This window comes from Macrotis lagotis, chromosome X (genome assembly GCF_037893015.1).
Source record: "Macrotis lagotis isolate mMagLag1 chromosome X, bilby.v1.9.chrom.fasta, whole genome shotgun sequence".
Taxonomy (NCBI): Eukaryota; Metazoa; Chordata; class Mammalia; order Peramelemorphia; family Peramelidae; genus Macrotis; species Macrotis lagotis.
Genome location: NC_133666.1, coordinates 27,380,293 through 27,401,913, shown reverse-complemented (window position 1 = coordinate 27,401,913; position 21,621 = coordinate 27,380,293). Strand labels below are relative to the sequence as shown.

The 21,621-nt window shown below is 42.6% G+C and overlaps 1 protein-coding gene across 13 annotated transcripts in view; it reads left to right on the top strand.

The window, feature by feature from the left end:
- Positions 1-21,621, top strand: part of MBNL3 (muscleblind like splicing regulator 3) — a 157,108-nt gene that overhangs the window by 106,707 nt on the left and 28,780 nt on the right. For all 13 annotated transcript variants that reach the window (XR_012471544.1, XM_074201014.1, XM_074201008.1 and 10 more), the window contains one exon: positions 10,844-11,008. Coding sequence is in view for 12 of the 13 variants with exons in the window: in XM_074201014.1 (XP_074057115.1) it covers positions 10,844-11,008 (165 nt within the window). In the remaining variant the exon portion in view is untranslated. The remainder of the gene's footprint in view (positions 1-10,843; positions 11,009-21,621) is intronic.

The following is a 21,621-nucleotide window of genomic DNA, read 5'->3' as shown; positions in this document are numbered from 1 at the left end:
CCTCCCAGAGGCTGTGAAAGAGGTCACTTTGGCGGGGGGGGGGGGGGGGGGGGTGAGGCTCAGAATTTCCTCCCTGGTTTCCAAGTATCTCTCTACACCCCACCTCCTTCTCAGAACAGAGTGACAGTGCTGAATTCACTGCATCTGGGACCAAATTCTAATTCTGTTCCTCAGCACCCAGACAACCCACTTGTGTGGGCCTCAGTTTCCCCATCTTTAAATGAAAGGATTTGACTAGTTAGCCTCTATTGTACCTTTCTGACATAAATCTATGACCCTTTGTTCCTATGAGTATCTAAATAAGGAATTTTTCCTTATTCCACTGAAGTCAAGGAAATTGGAAACTAGTGAACAATGTCAGCCTATATTATTTATTGCCTTGGTCAGCAACCTGGGAGTTACAGCAGTGTCCTCAATAGCTTACCAATGTCTTCTGAACCTGACCCAACATATTTTACAGGTGCTGCTAAGCTCTTGCCTGTTACGCCCTAAGGAGGTTCCAGAGGCAAGACTACCACACAAGCGCACCTTAGCTAGGCCTTTGTGAGCCAACGAGACATGCAAAGCATTGGTTTTCTCACTAAGGCTTCAGAATACTGTGCAACAGGAATTAATGCCAAAACAAGTCAGAAAACAAATAACTTTGAGCATATTAACATATAATTCAGAGGTGGCAATCATTTTCCAGCAATGCCACGTTGGCTCAGTATACTCTGTCTCTACTAAGGGAGATCCAAAGTTTGGCTAAACCCAATTCTTTGTCCTCATGAGGCTTAGAGTACATTGAAGGCTAGGTAAGGACCAGAGTAGAGCAGGAAACAGAGGAGGAAGGCTTATTTCACCACATTTTGTCATTTTTTTCTCTTGCACACTTGGTATCCTACATGCTGTCCTCCCCATGGCCCAACCATTGGGGAAAAAATGTAAATAAAACTCGTGGGAGAAGGGGAGTAGAGAACAGTACCAAAAATGATATAAATTACTTTTCATCAGAGCTTCCAGCTTATGTGGATTCAGAGCCTCTCAAGAAACAGAGGTGAGACCATCTAGAAACTGCCCTCATAATATTTTCAAGGTGCCTTCATTCACTAGCCAGTAAATTGTTCAAACACCTGCACCTTTCCAAAGCAAATTTCTCAAACCTGTCTTTCCTTTAGTATGTGCCAAACAGAATTCCATGAGAAAATAAATCTTATTTTTAAAATAAACATTGACATTTGAAAAGAAAGGGAGAGGAACTGTTTTCCTTGTCCCTAAAGGATAATGGTAATAAGTGATAGTTTCTTTTGTTCATGATTCCAGTAAATGAAAGCACATAAATCTGTGACCTCCCCTGAAACTGACCCAGCCTCACTGCCCTCCTATCCAATCCCCTGCCTTCTTTGATTCCCATTCCCTCTGTCTCTCCCTCTGTTTCTCTTTCTCTTTCTGTCTTTCTCTCTTTCTGTCTCCCTCTGTCTCTCTGTCTATGTATATGTGTGTATATGTCTCTTTGAGTCTCTCTGTCTCTGTCTGTGTGTGTGTGTTCTCTGTGTGTGTCTCTTCAAGTCTCTCTGTCTCTCCTCTCTCTGTCTCTCTGTTTCTCTGTCTCTCTCTGTCTCTCCGTCTCTCTGTCTGTGTGTGTGTCTTCAAGACTGTCTCTCTGTCTTTGTCTCTCTCCTTTTGTGTGTGTCTCTTTGAGTCTCTGTCTCCTCCCTCCCTCTCTCTCTGTGCGTGTTTGTGTGTGTATGTGTGTTCTCTGTCTCTGTCTCTGTCTCTCTCTCTCTCTCTCTCTCTCTCTCTCTCTCTTTCCCTCTCTCCCTCTCTCTTACTGGCTTTCTGTAGGTTTGCCTCTCATGGTGTCAATCTCTGTGTGTCTGCCTCATTGTCTCATTTTTTCAAGCTATGGCTCTTTCCTTCTCTGTGGATTTCTTTCCTTTCTCTCCCTTTCCTCCCCTCCAGATTCCTTCCTCTGTGTATTTTTACCTTAATTGACCACAATCTAAAACCAAGTCACAACGATATGCCTGTGCACTATCTCTTAGATGAAGCTTTACTTTTTCTTGTTCTCCATTTAAAAAGCAAAGGAGAGTAATATTTCATCATTCCTTTTTATTTATTGATTTATTTTTAGGCAATTGGAGTTAAATGACCCATCCGTGGTCACCTAACTGGTAAATGTCAAAGATTAAATTTGAACTCAGGTCCTCTTGACTTCCAGGCCAGTGCTCTAGCCATTGCAGCACCACCTAGCTGCCCCATTCCTTCTTTAAAAAAAAGAAAATGAGGTCACAGGATCATAGCTGTGGAACTACAAGAAATCTCAGAGCCATCTAATTCAATCTGCTCGTTTTACAGAGGAGGAAACTGAGGTCCAAGGTCACATCAAGGATCCTAGTTCTACAGTCGGATGAAACCTCAGAAGTTATTTGATCCAGCCCCTACAGTTTACCCAGATGAGGAAATGACTTGTCCAGGGTCACACATCTAATAAGCATTAGAGCCGGGATTTGAATCCAGGTTCTATGCTTCAGAACTCTTTTTCTTACCCTGCACTGAACTGCTTCTGGTACTGAAGCCTGCTCTTTATAGGCATTCCAAACTGTGATTGAAAAGAACATAAATTCTCCCTTGTTTTTAGTTCATTCTTATGTTCTTGAGGGTTTGGGGTGTTTTTTGTTGTTGCTATTGAAGCTGTCATTCGGAGATAGGTTGGCATAACAGAAAGAGCATTGACCTTGAAGTCAAAAGATTTGGGTATGGATGCCCAGATCTGCCCCTTTCTAATTGTATGACTATTGACAAGTCAGATCTCTTTTCTGAGGCCCACCAAGAGATTGACCTCTAAGGTCTGCTGTGAGGAAATTGCTTTGAAAACATTTGAGAAATATGTGCTCTCATGGGCTTCTCAACCAGAGATTTAACAGAAATGATGATTTGTAAATTAACAGAAAATATTGGGTATAGAGGAATTCAAATAGCCTCTTGTCTCCAGAAAAGATGGGCTTATTATTTCTGACATTGTATGGCTTTCTTCTCTCTGGGTCTCAGTTTCCCCATCTTGCAGATGAAAAGGTTGCATGAGAAGCTCTCCAAGGTCACTTTTTTGCAATCATGTTCTGTGGTTCTATAATTTGTCAGATGCACTGCCCATTTTTCCCTGTTATTTTGGCTAATGCATTCAGATTTATGAACTGATTTTTGCCATTCTATGGCTGGCTGCCAACGACTAAATCCCATTTTAATGAGCAAGGATGATTTTTATTATCATTGCCATTATTTTGAATTGTGGATTGTGTGCTGTGAAGTGAGACCTTCCAGGATATAGTGAAGACAAGTTAGCACCTTTGGCTTAGGGGCATCTATGTAAATGTCTAGGCTCATGAGTGCAAATTGACTAAGAGTTAAGTAGTGGGTAGTGGGGTGGGTGGGAACCAGCTTCATAAAGGGAGCTGGAGGAGACCTTAGCTATATCATTTCATTGGTATAATCTATTTCTGTTCCTGTGGGGGCCTTAGGGATTTGAGGTTGGAGTTACTTGGGGTTCAGGGGTTCAGACTAGAAAATAGTTCTTCCCTGGCAGACCAAGGGGGAATAAAGCTGCAGAAATAGTACCAAGATGCCTGTTACTCCAAAGACTAGGGCGAGAGAGACAGAGAGAGAGAGAGAGAGAGAGAGAGAGAGAGAGAGAGAGAGAGAGTTGTAGCTTCAGCCTAGAGAGAGAGTTGTAGCCTCCATTGAAGATAGAATGAAGATGGTGAGACCAGGATGAGTTTGAAGATGGAGAACCAACCAGGAAAGTTTGCTTCCTTCCCTCTGCCTTCCTAGTTCCATTCAAGGTTTATCTCCTTCAAGTGTCTTTTCCTGACCTGCCCATTTGGTAGTGTCCCTCTGCCTGTCAAAGAAATGACTATGTATTTTATCTTGACTAATTTGTATATAGGTTGTTTGCCTTCAATAGTATATAAACTTCTTGAGGTTTCCATTTTATTTTTGTCTTTGTAACCCCAGCCCCCATCACAGTAACTGGCATAGAGAGTCTGTTAATGAGAACTTCTTACAGTAAGCTGAATTTTTAAACTTAGAAGTCTCATAAAAATGTCCTTGTGATGCCACTGGTGACTGATGATGGTGGATGACACCAACTTCAAGAGCCAGGCTGAAAGCCAGAGCATAGTGGAGAAGGGTTTGAAGTATCAGACCAAGTCTTTGCTTGCTCCAGTAGCCCTCTAGGGCTTGGGAGTAGGAAGAGAGGAAACAAGATTGTGGGCATGATCCTGACAGCCCCAAGAAAATGCCCACCCATTTGCTGGACTGTGACAACAATAGAGTCACATCTCAGCCACACATGGAAAAGTAAACATGATAATATCATAACTCTCTAAGGCTTTATATTGCAGAGAAGGTAACCGTCTCCATTTGTAGAGTCTTTTCAACTGGGAGCCAATGCAGCCTCAGGTCTAATCCCTATCTCTATCTCTATCCAGACGAGCAGCAAAGTATTCTCTTATTTAGTCACCCCCAACATCCCTGGGATGTGGGTACTATAGTTAGCATTACCCTCATTTTACAGAGAGGGAAACTGAGGCTTAAGGGCTTTAGATGACTAACTCCTGGCCACACAAATAGTAAGGAAAAGAGGCAAGATCTGAACCCAGGTCTTGCTGGTTCCGAGTCCAACATTCTCTTCATTGAAGCCTCTTTTCATACCATGCTGGCTCCCTGCTGGTGTAAATATTCCCTCTGTTTCAGAAGCTCTCTGGCATTCTTTGCTCTTTTGCACTAGATAACTGATAGCTGCCTATCCATCCTGAGGTGCTCTCCAATTAGTCTGAATGCTCCAGAGGCATCAATGATGCATGCGACTGTAGGCCTTGCATGTATTTCCAATTTAATTTGCCTTTATTATGCATACTTATTAGGGTTCCAGGAGGTTGGAGATTCACGGGCGATAAACCCACAGCCAGTCGTCCACAGGCTTTTTTTTCCCCCTAAATGAGCACTGAAGCTCCAAAGTGGATTTGGGTAGTTTGAGCACACACATTTTCCCAGGATCCCCTGATACCTTCATCTCACGCCAGCCATGAAGAGAAAAGCAACAACTAAAGTTTGACATCTGCAAGCGTCCATGCTGTTCTGCTGTGGGGAGAGTTGGGGAATTTGAACAAGGTTTGTTGTTCTTAATCTGCCAGAATCTTAGCAGCGGGCTTCCAGTTAGGTTCAGGCTTCAGAACTTCATTCTCTTCCCTCCCCTGGCATGGATTGCAGCCCATCCAAACCTTTTCATCCCTGCCATATCTTTTCCATGCTCTCCAATGGATCTTCTCCTGAAGATTGACCCTAACTTGCCCATAGGTCTGCCTGTCTTTTGGGTATTATATGAGAAACAATGGGGCTCTTGGGTTAGCTCTCTATTTTCCCTGGCCCTTATCCTATAACTGGCCCATTGGCATTCATGATCATACTTTCCTTCCAGTTCTATGGATGGTTAATGTCTGTTACACACCTTTTGTGGGCCCACAATCTGATTTCTTATATCCTACCTCAATTTGTCTTTTTGCAATGTTCACCCCTTTGCTCCTCGGTCTGCCCTCTGGGGTGAAAAAGGGCAAATATGATGGATGCTTCTTCTTCCCAGTAACCCCTCAAAGACTTGAAGACACCATTGCATCCCCTCTAAGTCTTTTCCTATTTGGACTAACTATCCCTGTTTCTGTCCATTGATCCTATGCTCTAACCCTCTTACTATCTCTTCTGGCCATGCATCAACTCATCTCTGTCTCTCCCAAAATTTAGTGCTCAGAACTGAATCCAGTACCCAGAATCTGGCTAGATCAGGGCAGAACATAGCACACCTATTATATTCCCATTCATTCTCAATGCTTTGCCTTTCATAGAGCAGCCTAATATATCATTCACCTTTTTGACTTGCACATCACAGTGTTCATTCCTATTGAGCCTGTGGTCCATTAAGACCTCCAGATTGGGGCAGCTAGGAGCACTGGCCCTGGAGTCAGGAGAACCAGAATCCAAAGCCTGCCTCAGACACTAAATAATTACCTAGTTGTGTGACCTTGGACAAGTCACTTAACCCCACTGCCTTGCCAAAAAAAAAAAAACCCCAAAAGACCTTCAGATCTTTTCCATGGGAACTTTTGCCTAGTCGTGCCTCATCCTATATTTGAGAGGTTGATTTTCTGAACCCAGCTAGAACTTTACATTTGTCCCTGTTAAGTATTATCTTATTGGATCAAGTCATTTTATCCTGTTGAGGTCTTTCGGGATTCTCACCTTGCCAACCAATCTATCAGTTACCCTTCCAAGCTTTTTGGCTCCAATACATTTGATCAGCTTGCCATGATGCTTTCATTTAAGTCATTGGTGAAAATTGTGAACAGCAGAGATCCGAGAACAGATCCCTAAGGTACTGCACTACAAACCTCCTTCAAAGCTGGCATTGAGCCATGGTGACATTTCTTAGGATCCGGTCATTTAACCTCATAAATCCTCCTTAATGTACTATTGTCTATCTCCTATCATTCTGAAGAATTTGGTCCCAAATGCTTTGCCAAAATCTAAGGAAGCTATGTCTACAGAATTTCCCTTTCTACCAGGCTAGTTAGCTTGTCAAGAAAAAGGAAATGAGGTTATTCTGGCCACATGCCCATATTAGCAGGAATTCTGTCTTTTCTTCTATTCTCCTTTGTCCCCAATATAGCTCTCAAAAACCCCTTATAGTCTAAGTTATTGCTATTTGCATACACTTCTAAATTATAGCTCTTTGCATACATGTCTTACTTCCCCATACTCCATACCATTGGCTCTTTGATAGTACTAACAGTGTCTTATTCATCTCTTTCTGCAACTCCTCCCCTTCCCACAATGCTTTGCATACAATAGACCTGGCTGGCCTCTCTTTGGTTCTTCCCTCCAACTTTACTTGCATGGAAGAACCTAGGTGGAGCTTGAAGTTTCTCTAGGGGACCTATCAAAGCAACCCAAGGGGCAGGAATGAGGAAGGGCTGCCTTTCAGGAAGGAAGGACACCAAAGGCATCAAGACATAAGATCAAATGTCTCAGCTTCATTCCGCTTGTGAGACAGAAAAGAAACTAGTTTTATTGGAATGAAGAGTGCAGGAGTGGGAATAATATGAAAAGAAATGAATAGGGAGATAGAACTCGGAGCCAGATTGTGTCTGGCTTTAGATGCCAAACAAAAGAGTTTCCATTTTATTCTCAAGGCAGTGGAGAGCTGTTGAAGTTTCTTGAGCTGGGGAGTAGCACAGGTGGGATAGGCAGCTAATTTTGCTGGAGGATGACTTGAAGAGAGGAAAAACAAGAAGCAAGGAGACCAATTAGGCAGCTCCTACCGGAAAGAAGTTCCTTCTGGCCAGATTGCTCAGACACATGTCAGAGCAAGGAGTTATTCCTTGACTTTATCAGATTCTTCAGTTGTCTCTTGAAACTGGTTATGGGAGGAACAAAGAGCAATCCCCCTGGAAAACAATGGATTGTCCTTTTATTCCCCTTACCTTAGAGCTATGCTCAGTTTTATCAAAACAATAGAACCAGCTCTGCCCAAATGATCTCATATTTAACTTCATCCTCTATGCTACAGCTGCTTTAGTATTGACTGGGTGGAGAGTTAGAAAAAAATTTTGGAAGGATGGACTTTGTTTTTAGTGAAATGTTATTCATGCTTTGAATAATGCCCGTAGGCTATGTCAAAGAGGACAAACCCAGTGCAGGTGCATTCTCCAAGGCCACATGGACCCTGGGTTAGTCCTACTCAGGGCTGAATTTGAGACCCAGCTTTGGGCCTTGGCAACCAGCCTCCTCCACCACAAGGTGGGTTAGTTAGCACAAGAAGACTTGTGCTGGGTGGCTGGAAATGAACCTGAGGCTGGTGCTGCAAAGACCTGAGGTCCAGGCCCAGCTTAGCTAGAGCCAACTGCCTAACAGTGGACAAGTCTCCTCTTCTCTTGACCTCTGTTGTCTCAGCCATAAGATGAAGTTGGACTAGATCCTTTCTGTTCAACTGGTCAATGCCTCTTTTTTAATGAAAAGAATAACAAATTGTTCTCCATTAACTGCTGAAATAAAAGGAGGGTTTGCCTCCAAAGGTTTAGTGTGGAAAATGGAATGAAGGGGAAGAGACTCAGAGCAGGGTTGCTCTTCTCTCCTCCCCTGTGGTGTATCTGGTCAGAACCCCTCTCAGGGTGATCACTTGATTTAGAACCATCAAATGGTAGAACTAGATGTAAACTTGGTGATTCTAGTCCAACATGCCCCTTTTTACAGAGGAAGAAACTGAGGCTTAATAAAGGAAAAAGACTTGTCCTAGACTACATAGCTAGCTAGCATTAAAACTGGGACTCCAACCCAGGACTCTAACTACAATAGAATCTCCAGTTCAAGCCAGTTAGTCATCCAATAGGACACAGGGTCCAATGGACAGAGCCCTGAACTTAGGAAGAACTAGGTTCAGAGCCTGCTTCTGGGACCCTGGGCAAGTGATTCAGTTTCCTCATCTGTAAAATGGAAATGATGATAATATCCATAGTACCTACCTCTAAAGGATATTGTGAGGCTCAAATAAACCGATGTATGGAAAACACTTTGAAAACTTGGGAAACACTTTATAACGTCAGTTCTTATTACTTCTCCTTTTGTCTTCTTCTTCTTACCTTCTTTCCATATGTGTTAGGCAACTCATAAAATGACTGAAAGGCAGTTTGGGGCAGTAGATGGAGTCTGAGTTTCCTGCTCTGTAAATTGGAGATAATTAGATTGTAAAATTTCACTGGGAAAAAAAAATGTGTGTAAAACCCTGATCTGACCCTAACACACCCAAACTTGGAAAATATGTATTGACCCTGACTTTGTGTTAGGAACTGCAATTAGACAGAAGCAAGCCTAAGTAGGAAAGGTCTACCTTCAAAAGGAATCCGAGTTTTTGTTTTTGTTTTGTTTTAAAGAAAGAAATTCAAACAAACTCTTGTAAACCAGTTTGAACCAGAGTTGAGCCTCAGTTATTTATATGTATCTTTGATCAGAACATCAAAATATTCTTTGGGACCCAAATCCCTGGATTATATAAGTTTGGGCAGTACAACCCCACACAGACCTTGCCATTGTTCTCTTGATAAGTTTCTCAAGATCCAGGAAGATCAAATAGTATGGAGGAGTGTGACCTCACATCCTGTATGGGACTCATCTCCTCACTCAGATTGAACCCCACAGGTGGGATTTCTTCAAGTCGCTCCGGGCTTGGCAGATCTACTAGTGGTTCCTACTAGTAGTTCCAAAAGGGCCCAGCATACCTCTGTGAGATCTAGAGGAAGGGGCTGATGCTCCAGAGGAGGCAAGCACAGGTGTATCCTGCTCTGAACAAACACAGTATGTGGAAAACCAATGTTGGAGACTAATCAATTAGTACACTGTACCTCACATTCTTTTGCCAGAGGCTTCCCCCTGTGCTTTCCTGATGGATTTGAAATGAGGTTCAGTTTCCTCCTGAAAATCAGGTGGTGACTTTTCAGGAATACTGATTTTACAGAATGTGATAAATGATCATGCTCAAAGAGCGTCGTTGACTTGGGGCCCCAGATGCCTTATCACAAGCATTATTTCCCTACAGAAGGAGCTGTTCTGAAAGTAGCCAATTTCAATAGGAGTCCCTTTGTTCTGGAAAACTCCTCTAAACATAGGACGTGGGAAAGGGAGCACAGCGCCATTTTGAAATGAAGATCTTGAGAAAATGGAAAAAGAACTAGATTTGGAGTAGCAGGACTTGCATTCAAATTTCATGTCAGTTATGGCTCACACGTACTTGGGAAGTCAAGGTCAATACATGCTTTCCAAGTTTAGGTGTGCTGGGGTCAGATCATGGCTTTACATTTGTTTCATTGAAACTTCACAATCTCATTAATCCCCATTTACAGAGCAGGAAACTGAGGCTCTATCCACTGCCCCAAACTGCCCTCCTCGGACTTAGCTGTTCCATCAAGGTCTTACTCTATGATCTTGTGAACTTAGGAAATAACTTAAAGGATGAAATTAGTTCTCTTTTTGCATCATAACATCTCAGTTAGGGAAAGGGATTTGTCCAGTGTCTCACAGGTATTTGGATCCTTCAAAGAACCAAGGCCCCCATTTGTAGTCTGGCTTCAGGTCATCTGATTTTTGAGGTAAAACTGGTAGATTTGGCTTAAAATGTTGGACATGACTGTTGTTTCCATGCAAAAGTATATTGGGTTTTTTCTTTTTTTTCTTATTGATATTTTATTTTTCCAATTATATGTGATGAAAGTTTTTCAGCAAAAGTATATTGTGGGGGTGGCTAGGTAGCACAGTGGATAAAGCACCGGGTCTGGAGTCAGGAGTACCTGAGTTCAAATCCAGCCTCAGACACTTGATAATTACCTAGCTGTGTGGCCTTGGGTAAACCACTTAACCCCATTTGCCTTGCAAAAACCTAAAAAAAAAGTATATTGTGGTGGGGCTGCTAGGTGGCACAGTGGATGGAGCACCAGCCCCAGAGTCAGGAGGACCTGAGTTCATATTCAGCTTCAGACACTTCATATTTACTTAGCTATGTAAAAAGTTTATTATTCATTGACACAGTGTATTCACACACCTAGACTTTTTTGAGTTTCATTGGGGTACTTTGAGTTTTACCTAGCTGAAATAATCATTTTAGGTTTGCAGCTTACAAAAGTTTTGGGAAGTCCTTATTGGGCTTAGTAAGTTGAGGTTTTAGCTTTAAGATTTTTCTTGTTTCTTTGTGTATATCAGCTTCAAATGTATAAAGCACTTGCTCCCAGATCTAAAATGTCAACAAGCTTGGTCTTTTTGCTTTTAGGGTCGTTGTACTCGAGAGAACTGCAAGTATCTTCACCCTCCTCCTCATCTGAAGACCCAACTCGAAATTAACGGACGGAACAATCTGATTCAGCAAAAGACTGCAGCTGCCATGTTTGCACAGCAGATGCAATTCATGCTCCCTGGAGCTCAGCTACAGCCAATTGTGAGTCATAGAAATAACTCTGTGTGACCTTGGGCAAGTCACTTAACCCCATTGCCTTGCAAAAAAACTTAAAAAAAAAGAAAAAAGAAGTCAACATCTCTGGAAAATTTGGGTGGCAGGGTTCTTAGTGGTTTAAAAAACAGACAATGAAACTGGAATGCCTTGTTTGCCCCTATGACGTAACACAAACCTTCTTATCTGGAAAGATATATGATTGATACTCTGTGTATGAGTTTATTTACATATATATGTAAATTTACAGTGTGTGTGTGTGTGTGTGTTGTGTGTGTGTGTGTGTGTGTGTGTGTATGTGTGTGTGTATGCCTCTCCATCCTTATCCAGGTGGGTCTTTGGGAAACGGGAAAAGAGTCTCTTACCAAGCCCATCTCACATGGTGGGACCAATAATAACTTGGGGGCTTTGGTGCAAACTGTAGGAACTAAGGGCCACCATGGGGCATCAAATGGTGAGCTTTATGGAGACAAGCGAATGGTAGGGACCACACGTGCTCTAGAAGAGGAAATTGTCCCCCATGGAACCCAAAAATACACAAAGCAAAGCTACATGGGCAAATTTCAACAAATTCACTAACCTTTAGTTTCCTTTGCAATCCCTTATATCTGATTTTATCCTTTTAAAAATCATTTTGCTGAGATGGAGTTACCATCATAACCAAAGGGGACTCAAAACCAGAGGGATTCATGACACACCCACACAAAAAGATTAAACCTTGAGTTAAGAGGTCAAAAGAAGGTTGGACTCACTGGGAACTAGGCAATCTTTAATCATTTCAGCTGGCATTGATACAGTATTTTAAGGTTTATAATGCACTTTCTACACATGATCTCACTTGAGCCAGATGTTTTCCTATGAAGCATGGGTGTGGAGACATACAGAACTGTTCTCAAAGCTTTGAATGTCACCAAGAATGAAATTTGCCAGAATCCACAATGTAGCAGAATAAAGGATAGGAGGAGGGAGAGAGAGAATATGAATCTCATCGGATTCTCCCTTTTTAAAAATGAAGACCCTGAGGTCCAGGAGAGCTAAGTGACTTAGCCTTACTCTCACCTAGCTAATAACCATCGGAGCTCCATCTCAAACACAGCCTGGAGCTGACTCCTAACCTGATGCTCACTCTTCTGTCTCAGCCTTCCCAGAGGTGGACTCCTGAGACCTATTTGATACCGTTAGAACAAGTTTCCTGACACCTTCATGGTGTTATAGATCCCTCCCAGAGATTCCCATTGCAGAAATTCACAAAGCATTGCTGTGAGCTCGAGAGTTCACAGAGACGCTTTCCATAAAAAAATAATTGTCCTATAACTGTCCATTTTTCCCAAATGCATGATACTTAAGAAAAAGACTGTTGAGATCTCACCAGGTCTTTGTGCTTTGAAATAATAATACTGCCTCGTGTTCATTTAGACCTTCCAGGGAGGGCTGAGAGCTGCTTCCCCCTACCCTCAACCATAGTTCTCCTGTTTCTCCAGTTTAGTTTAGGGGTAGATTATTCTAATTCCATCTGCCCAGCTTCATCTAAACCAATGACAGAATAAATTAGATGAGGCCCATGTAATCTGGAGCCTCTTAGAACTTGGAGAATATTAGAGCTGGAAGGCATATCAGTGCTTTCTCTAGCCCTCCTCCTGATTTGATAATTACCCATTTCAGCATCATCTCCATAATGAACACACTGAAAAGTGAGATCCATACATAGTGGTGAATTTCAAAGGAAAGAGAGACATCCATTTCTCTGATCTTCCTTTAGGGAGCCCCAATCCTGGGTGTTTAAATCATTCTTTTCATTTTATAAATGAAGAAAAGTGAGGCCAAGACTAATGCTTCTTTAGTCCAACCCACACCTCCAGATTTTGACTTGAAAGTTTTTCAAATAGACAATAGCCTTTAAGAACAACAACCAGAAGATGCTCAGTCACCTATTTTGAGTGCTGTGCTGTTTATGCTTTTTTAAAAATCAGTTACTTGGATAAATGAATATACAGCATATTTATGAAATTTACAGATGGTACAATGCCGAGAGAGACAGAGAAAGAAAGGGAGGGGGGGGAGAGAGAGAAAAGAGGCAGAGAGAGAGAAAGAGAAGGGCAGAGAGAGACACACACAGATATAGAGAGAAAGAAAGACACAGAGAGAAGACTGAAAGACAGTCACAGTGTGGAAAAATCTTGCCAAGTTAGAAAAACTGGGACCAATCTCATAAGATGGAAAAAATATCAAATGTTACACAGGTTCAAAATCTCAACTTCATAAAAAATTGTTTATACTCTGAGCTCTCTAAAGGGCAAAGGGATCAAAACTGCAGTGGGCAAAGCTTTTCCTATCTTAGACTCCAGAAAGAGGCATTATGTCCAGAACGAAGAAAGTGATGGCCCTGCATGACCTGCCCCCCATGTAAGAGGGTATACCTGGAGCATTGTGTTCACCGCTGGTTGCCTCATTCTAAGAAGGGCCTAAGCTGGAGAGCATCCAAAGGAGGATGAGCCGGGTATGGCCTTGAGATTATGCTAGAACTGAGAATATTTATCCCAAAGAAGAGAAGACTCAAGGGAGACAGGAGAACTATCCAGTAGGATCAAAGGGCTACCATGAGAAAGAGAGATTAGCCTTGCTCTGCCTGATCCTGGAGGGCAAATTTAGGAGCAGTAAGTGGAAATTACAAAGAAGATTTCAATTCCCTGTAAGGAAACTTGCTAAAGTGGAATGGGGCTGCCTTGGGAGATGGCAGCTTCCCCCTGCCTGGCAGCCTTCAGGCAAAGACTGTGGGATGCATTCTAGAGAAGTAAAAGGCCCTAGAGTCCCAGATGAAAGTGGTAACAGAGAAAGGATTCAGTCCTTGGGGCTGCAGCTCCTGCTTGGACTCCAATGATGAGGCAACCATGATGGAGTAGACAGAGTAACTGATTTGGGAGTCTGGGAGCTCTAGGTTTATGTTCCTGTTGTACCTCTTCTAGCTATGTGGCCTGTGCTATATGACCTTAGGTCCCACCACATCTCTGAGCCTGGCACCCTTTTTCTGTTAAAAATAGGGATTATAAAGTCAGAGATTTTGAGCTTAGAGGGAACTTGAGGGTGGGATAGAGGATAGAATACTGACCTTGGAATCAGGAAGACTTCCACCTTGCCTCTGACACTTAGGAGCTAGTAAATCACTTACCCTCTCTGGAAAAGGGAGATAATCCTCAAACTTCCCTCACAATTCAAGGTGAGGATCAGATGAGATATTGTGTGTAGAACTACTTTGATTCAATCTCATTTTTACAGAGGAGGAAATTGAGACCCAGAGTTCACACAACTAGTAAGGGTCAGAACTGGGATTTGATTCAAAATGTAGGACTCCTAACCTGGCTACCAATTTAATCAACCATCATCATGATATTTGTACTATTTACCACAAAGAGCTATTGCCAAGATCTAACAAGTGAGTGCTCAAGGAAAGCATTTTGTAAAGATCCGTGAAGTCCTGTAAGGGTAGGAGGAAGCTGTTGAGCCATGAAGCTCTTTGACCTCCCAGGGACTGCTTTCCCTGAATCCACCCCAGACCTCCCTCTATCCTGATTGGAGGAGGGGCTTGGAGCTGAAAGGGAGTAAGTCACTGACAGCCCAGCACACATTCCACGCTCCAAGATATTACTGATACGGCCCTAGGGGATCATTGAGAATGACTTCTCCACCTTGCTGCCGCTTTAATGGAAGCCATCATAATGTGGTAAACTGATCGGTGATTCATTTCTTCAGTTACTGTGCATCCACAATCAAACCCTGAAATGCTTTGATACACAGAGATTTTTGCAGAGTTCAATTCAATTTGCTAGAAATGAGTCCCTTGATAAAGGGGATGTCAGCTTAATTGGAGCAGTGGCTCAAAAATAAATGCAGTCCAATGTGACTGAACAATAGATAAATCCCAGCCCTAGTCATTCTGGTGGCAGGGCTTGCTGCAGTTGGCAAGCCAGTTCCCTGCATTTACCTGGTGTGAATTGGCATTTTCTGGCATAACCCCTCAACTCGGGTGCCTTTTGTTTCCCTTGCTTAAATGAGGTAGAGATATTTAGAGGGAGACAGTGTCTCCAGCCCATTGCCCAAAAGCTTTGGGAGTACAATTCTATTCCACTGATGGAGCACCATGGGAAGTATCAAGGCAGCCCAAGTGGGTCAACAGGAAGCATATAGGTCACTCTTCCAAAGAACCCAGGCAGGCTTCTGTAGGCTTGGATTTCACAATTTAGAGGGTCTGGAAGTAGGAACTCTTACTATAGGGTGTGGTCCCTCTGGGGATATGTTATAGGGCTATTAAAAAAAGATTTTTGGATTTAGAAATCTAGCATGGTCTAGACCTGTCCTTAAAGGGGAATTTTTCAGGGGTTCTGTTGGCTTTGAGATCCAATGAGGTTGGTAACTTAACCCAGCCCCCCCTTACTCAAATTCCGTTCATGTGCTTGTCATGGCATCACCTCCCTGATGTCATGGCCTTCTTCCAAAATGAAGGACAAACATTATTACAGTTTCTGCTACATGAGTGAACTGAACCCAGGAGAAAGTGTTAGTACCTGGAGCCTTAAGGAAGAGATTTGCTGACTGCGCATATTTGAGTTTGGCCTTGGCTGTGCCAACCCAAGGATTCTGTTTGGTGCTCGACCCGACCCATATTCTAGGAGCCAAGTTGTGAAATCCCCAATCCAAGAAGTTATAACCACTGACTACACTTGCCTCACAGATTTCATCTGGGCCTGAGTCATCAGGACAGAGGCTAGGATTCTTTTTTAGCTTTATTTTTCCTTCTTTTCATCTCAATTCCCCAAATGGATTCTTTATAAACTAGGCTCAAAATTTATTTGGACTTTTTTCAAGATGAGCCAAGAAAGCAACACAGTCCTCCAGGACTACAGGGATAATGAAAAGGGAAATCTAATGGGTGGGGTATGAGAGTTGGGAACAATATGGCTATTTCCCCCCTTCAAGTTAAAGAAAATCTTAGAAGTATTAGAGAAATAGAGAACAGTGGAAAGAACTCTAGGTTTGACCTGAAAGGATCTGGGTTCAAATCCTACTTCTGTCATAGAGTACTTACCTGGATGTGACTGGACAAGCCACTTTCTTTTTATGGACCACAGTTTCCTCTTCTGTAAAGTGGGGGGGGGGGGGTTTAAACAGATGCCCTCTGAGGTCCTGTCCTGTTCTGTGATCTAAATCAAATATAGGAACATGGGCACCAGACAAAGAAACACAAAATCCTGGACTTTTGTTTTGTTTATCATTTAATTGGAGGCCAAATGATCATTCCCCACCCTCATCTTAGACAATATACATTGCAGTTTGCTTAAAGCAGAAAACCTTGTTCTCTATGGTTCCTACTAAATGCAGTTTATGCTACAAATTTATGATAGCAACTGTAACATGACATGGAGAAAACAGAGAGATCAGATCCTATCCCTTCAATTTATAGAAAACAGTATCACGGTCTGGAGGTGGGCAATTACTTTCTCAAAGTCACAGTGCTTGCTAGAGGCAGAGATTGGACTAGAAGCCAGAGCTCCCATGTCTCAAGTCAAACTTTGTTCCACTGCGCCAAAGCTGCCTCCAGCTTTATGTGGATTAATTCATGTCTCTCCTACAAGCTTGTATGAAACTCCTATTATGTTCTAGGCACCTTGTCTTGGGAATGTAGTACAGTAAACAGAGGGCTGGCTCTGGAATCAGAAGACACAGGTTCAAATGTCACCTCTGATACCTAACACCTGTGTAACCTTGGTCAATGTTAACCCTCATTTCCTAAGTAAATTCCTGAGCACCAGAGCTGCTTGGTTAGTCATATAAGTGTCTTGTACTTGGTTCTCCTACTTACGGAGTGCAAGCACTGCAGTGATCATTAGCTCCCTGACTGAGGATTGAAGCTATTAGTTCAAGTTGAGTCTCAAAGTCTGAGTTTGAGGGACTGCTTGACTTCTAAGAGAAAGCAGAGCATATTAGGAAGGGCGGTGGCCAAGGAGAAAACCTGGATTAAAGGCCCAGCTATAGCTGTGTGACCCTGTCCAAGTCATGATATTTGTCCTTCATTCTTGAAGAAGACCGTGACATCAAGGAGGTGATGCTGTGGCAAGCAAGTGAATTGGGTTTGAGTGAGGAAGAGCTGTGCTAAGTCACAGCCTCATTTTCTCCTCCAGAGCCATCTGGATCCAGTCAGGATGACTGGAGATGACCAGATGCAAGACAGTCAGGGTTAAGTGACTTGCCTAGGATCACACAGCTAGTAAACGTCAAGTGTCTGAGACTGGATTTGAACTCAGGTCTTCCTGTCTCCAGGGCCAGTGTTCTATCCACTGTATTACCTAGCTGCCCCAAGTCATAAATGTATGACCAAGTCCTAGAACCTTAGTTTTCCTCCTTTATGAAATGAGGCTAAGAATGTCTATAGTTCCATCTCCCAAGGTTATTGTGAGACTCAAATGAGATAAATATAAAAATAAAAGCATAACATCTAAATATTAATTATTCACATTATTTAAGGATCCTTCAGATCTAAAATTCTGAGAGTCTATCACTAGAAAGTCTTCATTAATTGATGATGAACTAAACTACCCAATAGAAATTGATGACGATGTTTGTTCTTCAGGCACCTGAATTGGATAAGAGTGAGGGTGTGCTATGCTGACTAGTCATCAGCCTCACTTTCTCCTCTAAAGCCATAATGGTCCAGTGATCAGATATGAATCTGGACAGCTGGAAATGGTCCTAGATGTGAGGCAATAAGGGTTAAGTGACTTGCCCAAGGCCACACAGCTAGATAATTATTAAGTGTCTGAGACTGGTTTTGAACTCCCATCCTCCTGACTCCAAGGCCAGTGCTCTATCCACTATACCACCTAGCTGCAGAAGTTATGCAGTAATTGAAGACAAGCCAGAGCTAGCAAAGACTTTACAGGCCATTATACAGCCCTCTCATTTTTGAAGCAAAAACTGAGACCAGAAAGGTCACATGACCTGCCCCAAATCTCACAGTTATCAAGGAGCTGATGCAGGACTCAAACCTAGATTCTCTGTCTCTAACTTCAGTGGCCTCTTTCTCTTGTAATACGGCTGGTGCCGTGTTCATTCACCCAGTACTTACTGTGCACCTCTGTTGTATACCAGGTGGCAAAGGACCTAGGACAAAGCTGTCACTGGCCTTAGGGAGCTCACAGTCTACTGGAGAAGGAGACATGTCCATGAAAAATTAAACATGAAATGAAGATAATAAAGTCACTCCTGAGTTCTAGGTGCTAGCTACCCAGGCCTTCAGGCTAGACCCTTGTGGAAGGTGGCACTTGAGTTAAGCTTTGAAGGAAACGAAGAATTCCACAAGGCGGAGGTGAGGAAAAGAGTACATTCCAAGCTGGGGAGAACATGTGCAAAGTCATGGAGACAGGAGATGGAATGTCCTGTCCTGGGAGCAGCCCTTCCTGAACAAAATTTTATATTCTTTGGGAAACAGGTTTTGCTGCTTTTCCCGAAAGATTCTATCTTCTCTGGTTGGGCTTCTATCTTCTACCTAGTTTTCCAGGAGGTAGCTAGATACCTGTCTATCTCTCCAAACATGACCTCATTCAGTCATTCATACACTGGCATAAGCAGATGGTCTAGCACCTAGTTCTTGCTTTGGAAATGTTTGTTGACCTGAATTGTTGAATCCAATAATCCTTGGTGCTCCTGTAGAAAAACACAGGATCTCTTAGATCCATAGCTTTGCTGAGGCTGCACATGTCACCCAGCTGGAAGTTCCTTTTATTTAAAATCAAAATAAATAACAAAGCAGTCACTTTGTTTCCTACCCCCCCCACCCCCAACTATATTAATAAACATTGTGAAATCGTCACCCAGCTTCTTCCAAAGTTCAATGAAAATGCTTCACTTCGGAAGCCAAGCAGAGACTACTGTACTTACCCACATAGCTTTCAAGTCCCCAATTCCTTTGATGGTGGTAACTAAATCTCAGCATTCTGACCCATCCCCTCCCGTGCGATGATTCAAATCTCCTATCTTCTCAGCCCACCTCATTCCCCTCTCCTTTGTGGTGTGCTGGAACATAGTATTAATGAAACCACAGTCATAGTTTCAATGCCCATGTGGGCTTGTTAGCTTTACTGTCCTTTGGCTGCATATTCCACCCCCTAACTCCAGGCAGCAAGGTGGCGAACAGATCATGCTGGTTGCAGGGATAATTAGAGAAAGGAGTAAGGATGGCTTAGTGTCATTTCTTCCCCAGCAGGACTTCCTGGATCTGGGGTTTCATCAGTGTGGATAATGTCCTCCCTTGACGTAGCCTTTAGTTGATGGTGTTGAAGAGCTGCTGTGGCCAAAAGAATTCATCACTTCACCGCGGTTGATTTTGGCCACAGCAGCTCTCCAACACTGGCAACTAAGGGCTCCAGGGACCAAACAGAACAATCCTAATCCATCTTCTACAGGACTGTCTTTCAGATACTCAGGGTAGCTAGCCTAATTCCCCTGGGTCTTCTGTTCTTCAGGTCCTTCAGCTGATCCTTCTATGGCATGGAGTCAAGGTTGTGGTAGACTTCTAGATACTCTCCAACTCATCAATGTCATTCCCTTTCCTGGAGTTAATGCCTCTCTTATGTTGCCCCAAATCACACTAGCATTTAATTTTTAGTTGCCAAGTCACTCAGCTAATTCTATTGACCTGGTGGTCCACTCAAATCCCCAGATCTTTGTTTTTTTTACTGAAAAACTATAGTCTAATCATAATTAACTCATTTTGTACTTGGGAAGTTGATTTTTTGAATCTAAGTATCAGACTTTACATTGATCCATCTTCTTGGATTCAACACACTAATCCATCAAGATAATTTTTTGTATCCTTACTCTGTCATCCAATATGTTAATTATTACTCCTAGATATGTGACATCTGCAACTTTGATGAATATGTCATCCATAACTTTATCCAAGTCATGAATAAAAATCTTAAACAGCATGGAGTCAAGTTTGGCTCTTTGGTACATACCTCTGGAGACCTCCTTCTCAGTTGACAATGAACAATATATTGGCAGTAATTTTCATTTTGGTAGAATGTGCCAGAGATCATTCTTCTCTCACATTGCCCTCAAGATCCTACAGTCATCTCCATGCTATGAGGGAAAGAACTTTAGTGGAAGTAGAAACAAGTCCCCACTCTTGGCAACATTATTCAAAGCATATGCCATGTGGATGAGAGAAATAGTAGTCTTTTCTCATTTAAAAGGCAGTATCTTATCTTTTTGCACTGAAGTTCATGCATTCCAGGATTTTCTGTCTTGACAGGAACACTGAACAATGTATTATGGTGACCTACTTTGATCCTTCGCTCCCTTGTCCCCTGCTATATCACTCTCAGTGGCTAGGGATACATTTCAGATATTCCTCTTCTCCCGCCATAACCCATTACGACTCTCTCAGTTGTGAATTTCTCTGAACTCTAAAGCAAAGGAGCACAACCTTCCCGGTCCTCCTCGAAATTCAAGTCACAGCGGCAGTTCACCAGTTCCAAGACATGGTGGTCATTTGTAGCGTTGCACATTTTGGTCAACAGTTTCTGTCTTGAGCCCCTTGGAAATTCTAGGTGGGGTTCCATCTGGTCCTAGTCCTAATGATTTTGCTATTTCAACTTTTTCCATTCGTTGTAGACCATGCAGTATATTTGTCTAATGTCTCCCTCAGGAAAGACCAAGGAAAAGAATTCATCCAATTTCTTCCATTTTTGTCTTCTTTTTCAACTTCAAGTTTCCCTTTATTTCCTCTTGATCCCCAAGTTCCCATGACATCTCTAATGAAAGGCAGGTCCACAATTCAGGTGGTATGACCAGAGTTGTCACCAGAGCACCAAATTTAAGAGTGCAGACAGCATTTGCAGGTCTTTAGTGTGCTGGTATAAAATCCTTTCTCACACTACCTGCTCCCTTATACACCACAAAAGATTCCTCAATAATAGCCTCACACCAGTGTTTCTGGGTTTCTTCTAGCCCAACAGGGGCTAGTGCCCCCAATCACCACCTATCACCCTACCAAACCAAACTGAGGGTACCTTCCTTATCATTTGCCCCAGCTACAAATATTTCTTGTTATGTCTCTGATATTATTCCTAAATGTAATCACATCGTGCCCTTGGGTTTAAAAGAGCTTTTACCTTTGCAGTCTCATATAAGGTGACTTCTGATTTCTAGATTACACCTAAACTTCCGTCTTTTGTGAGTCTAGTTTTCATTTTAGAAAGGTATCTTTTCTCTGTGGTGGCCGCTACTGACTTAGCCAGCTTGCTGTGTATGATCTTCACCCCACCCCACCCCCAGGGTACCTGCTATTTTTGATCCTCAGCCCACCTTCATCCTGGGCTTCCGATAAGATGTTTATAAATGGCCTCCAGGTTTCCTGTGCCTTATTTCCTTTTTTTGAGCTCTTCCAATTTTTACCTAAAACCCACCGTTTTGTTGTCTTTCCCTTTTTGAAAAGTAAGTAACCACATGATAGTTTTTGCTTGGGTTTTTTTTTTCCTCTCCCAAAAGAATATGGAACCTAATTGTGTAGTTATGGCCATTCCATAGTGGGTCACACTCAAATATTT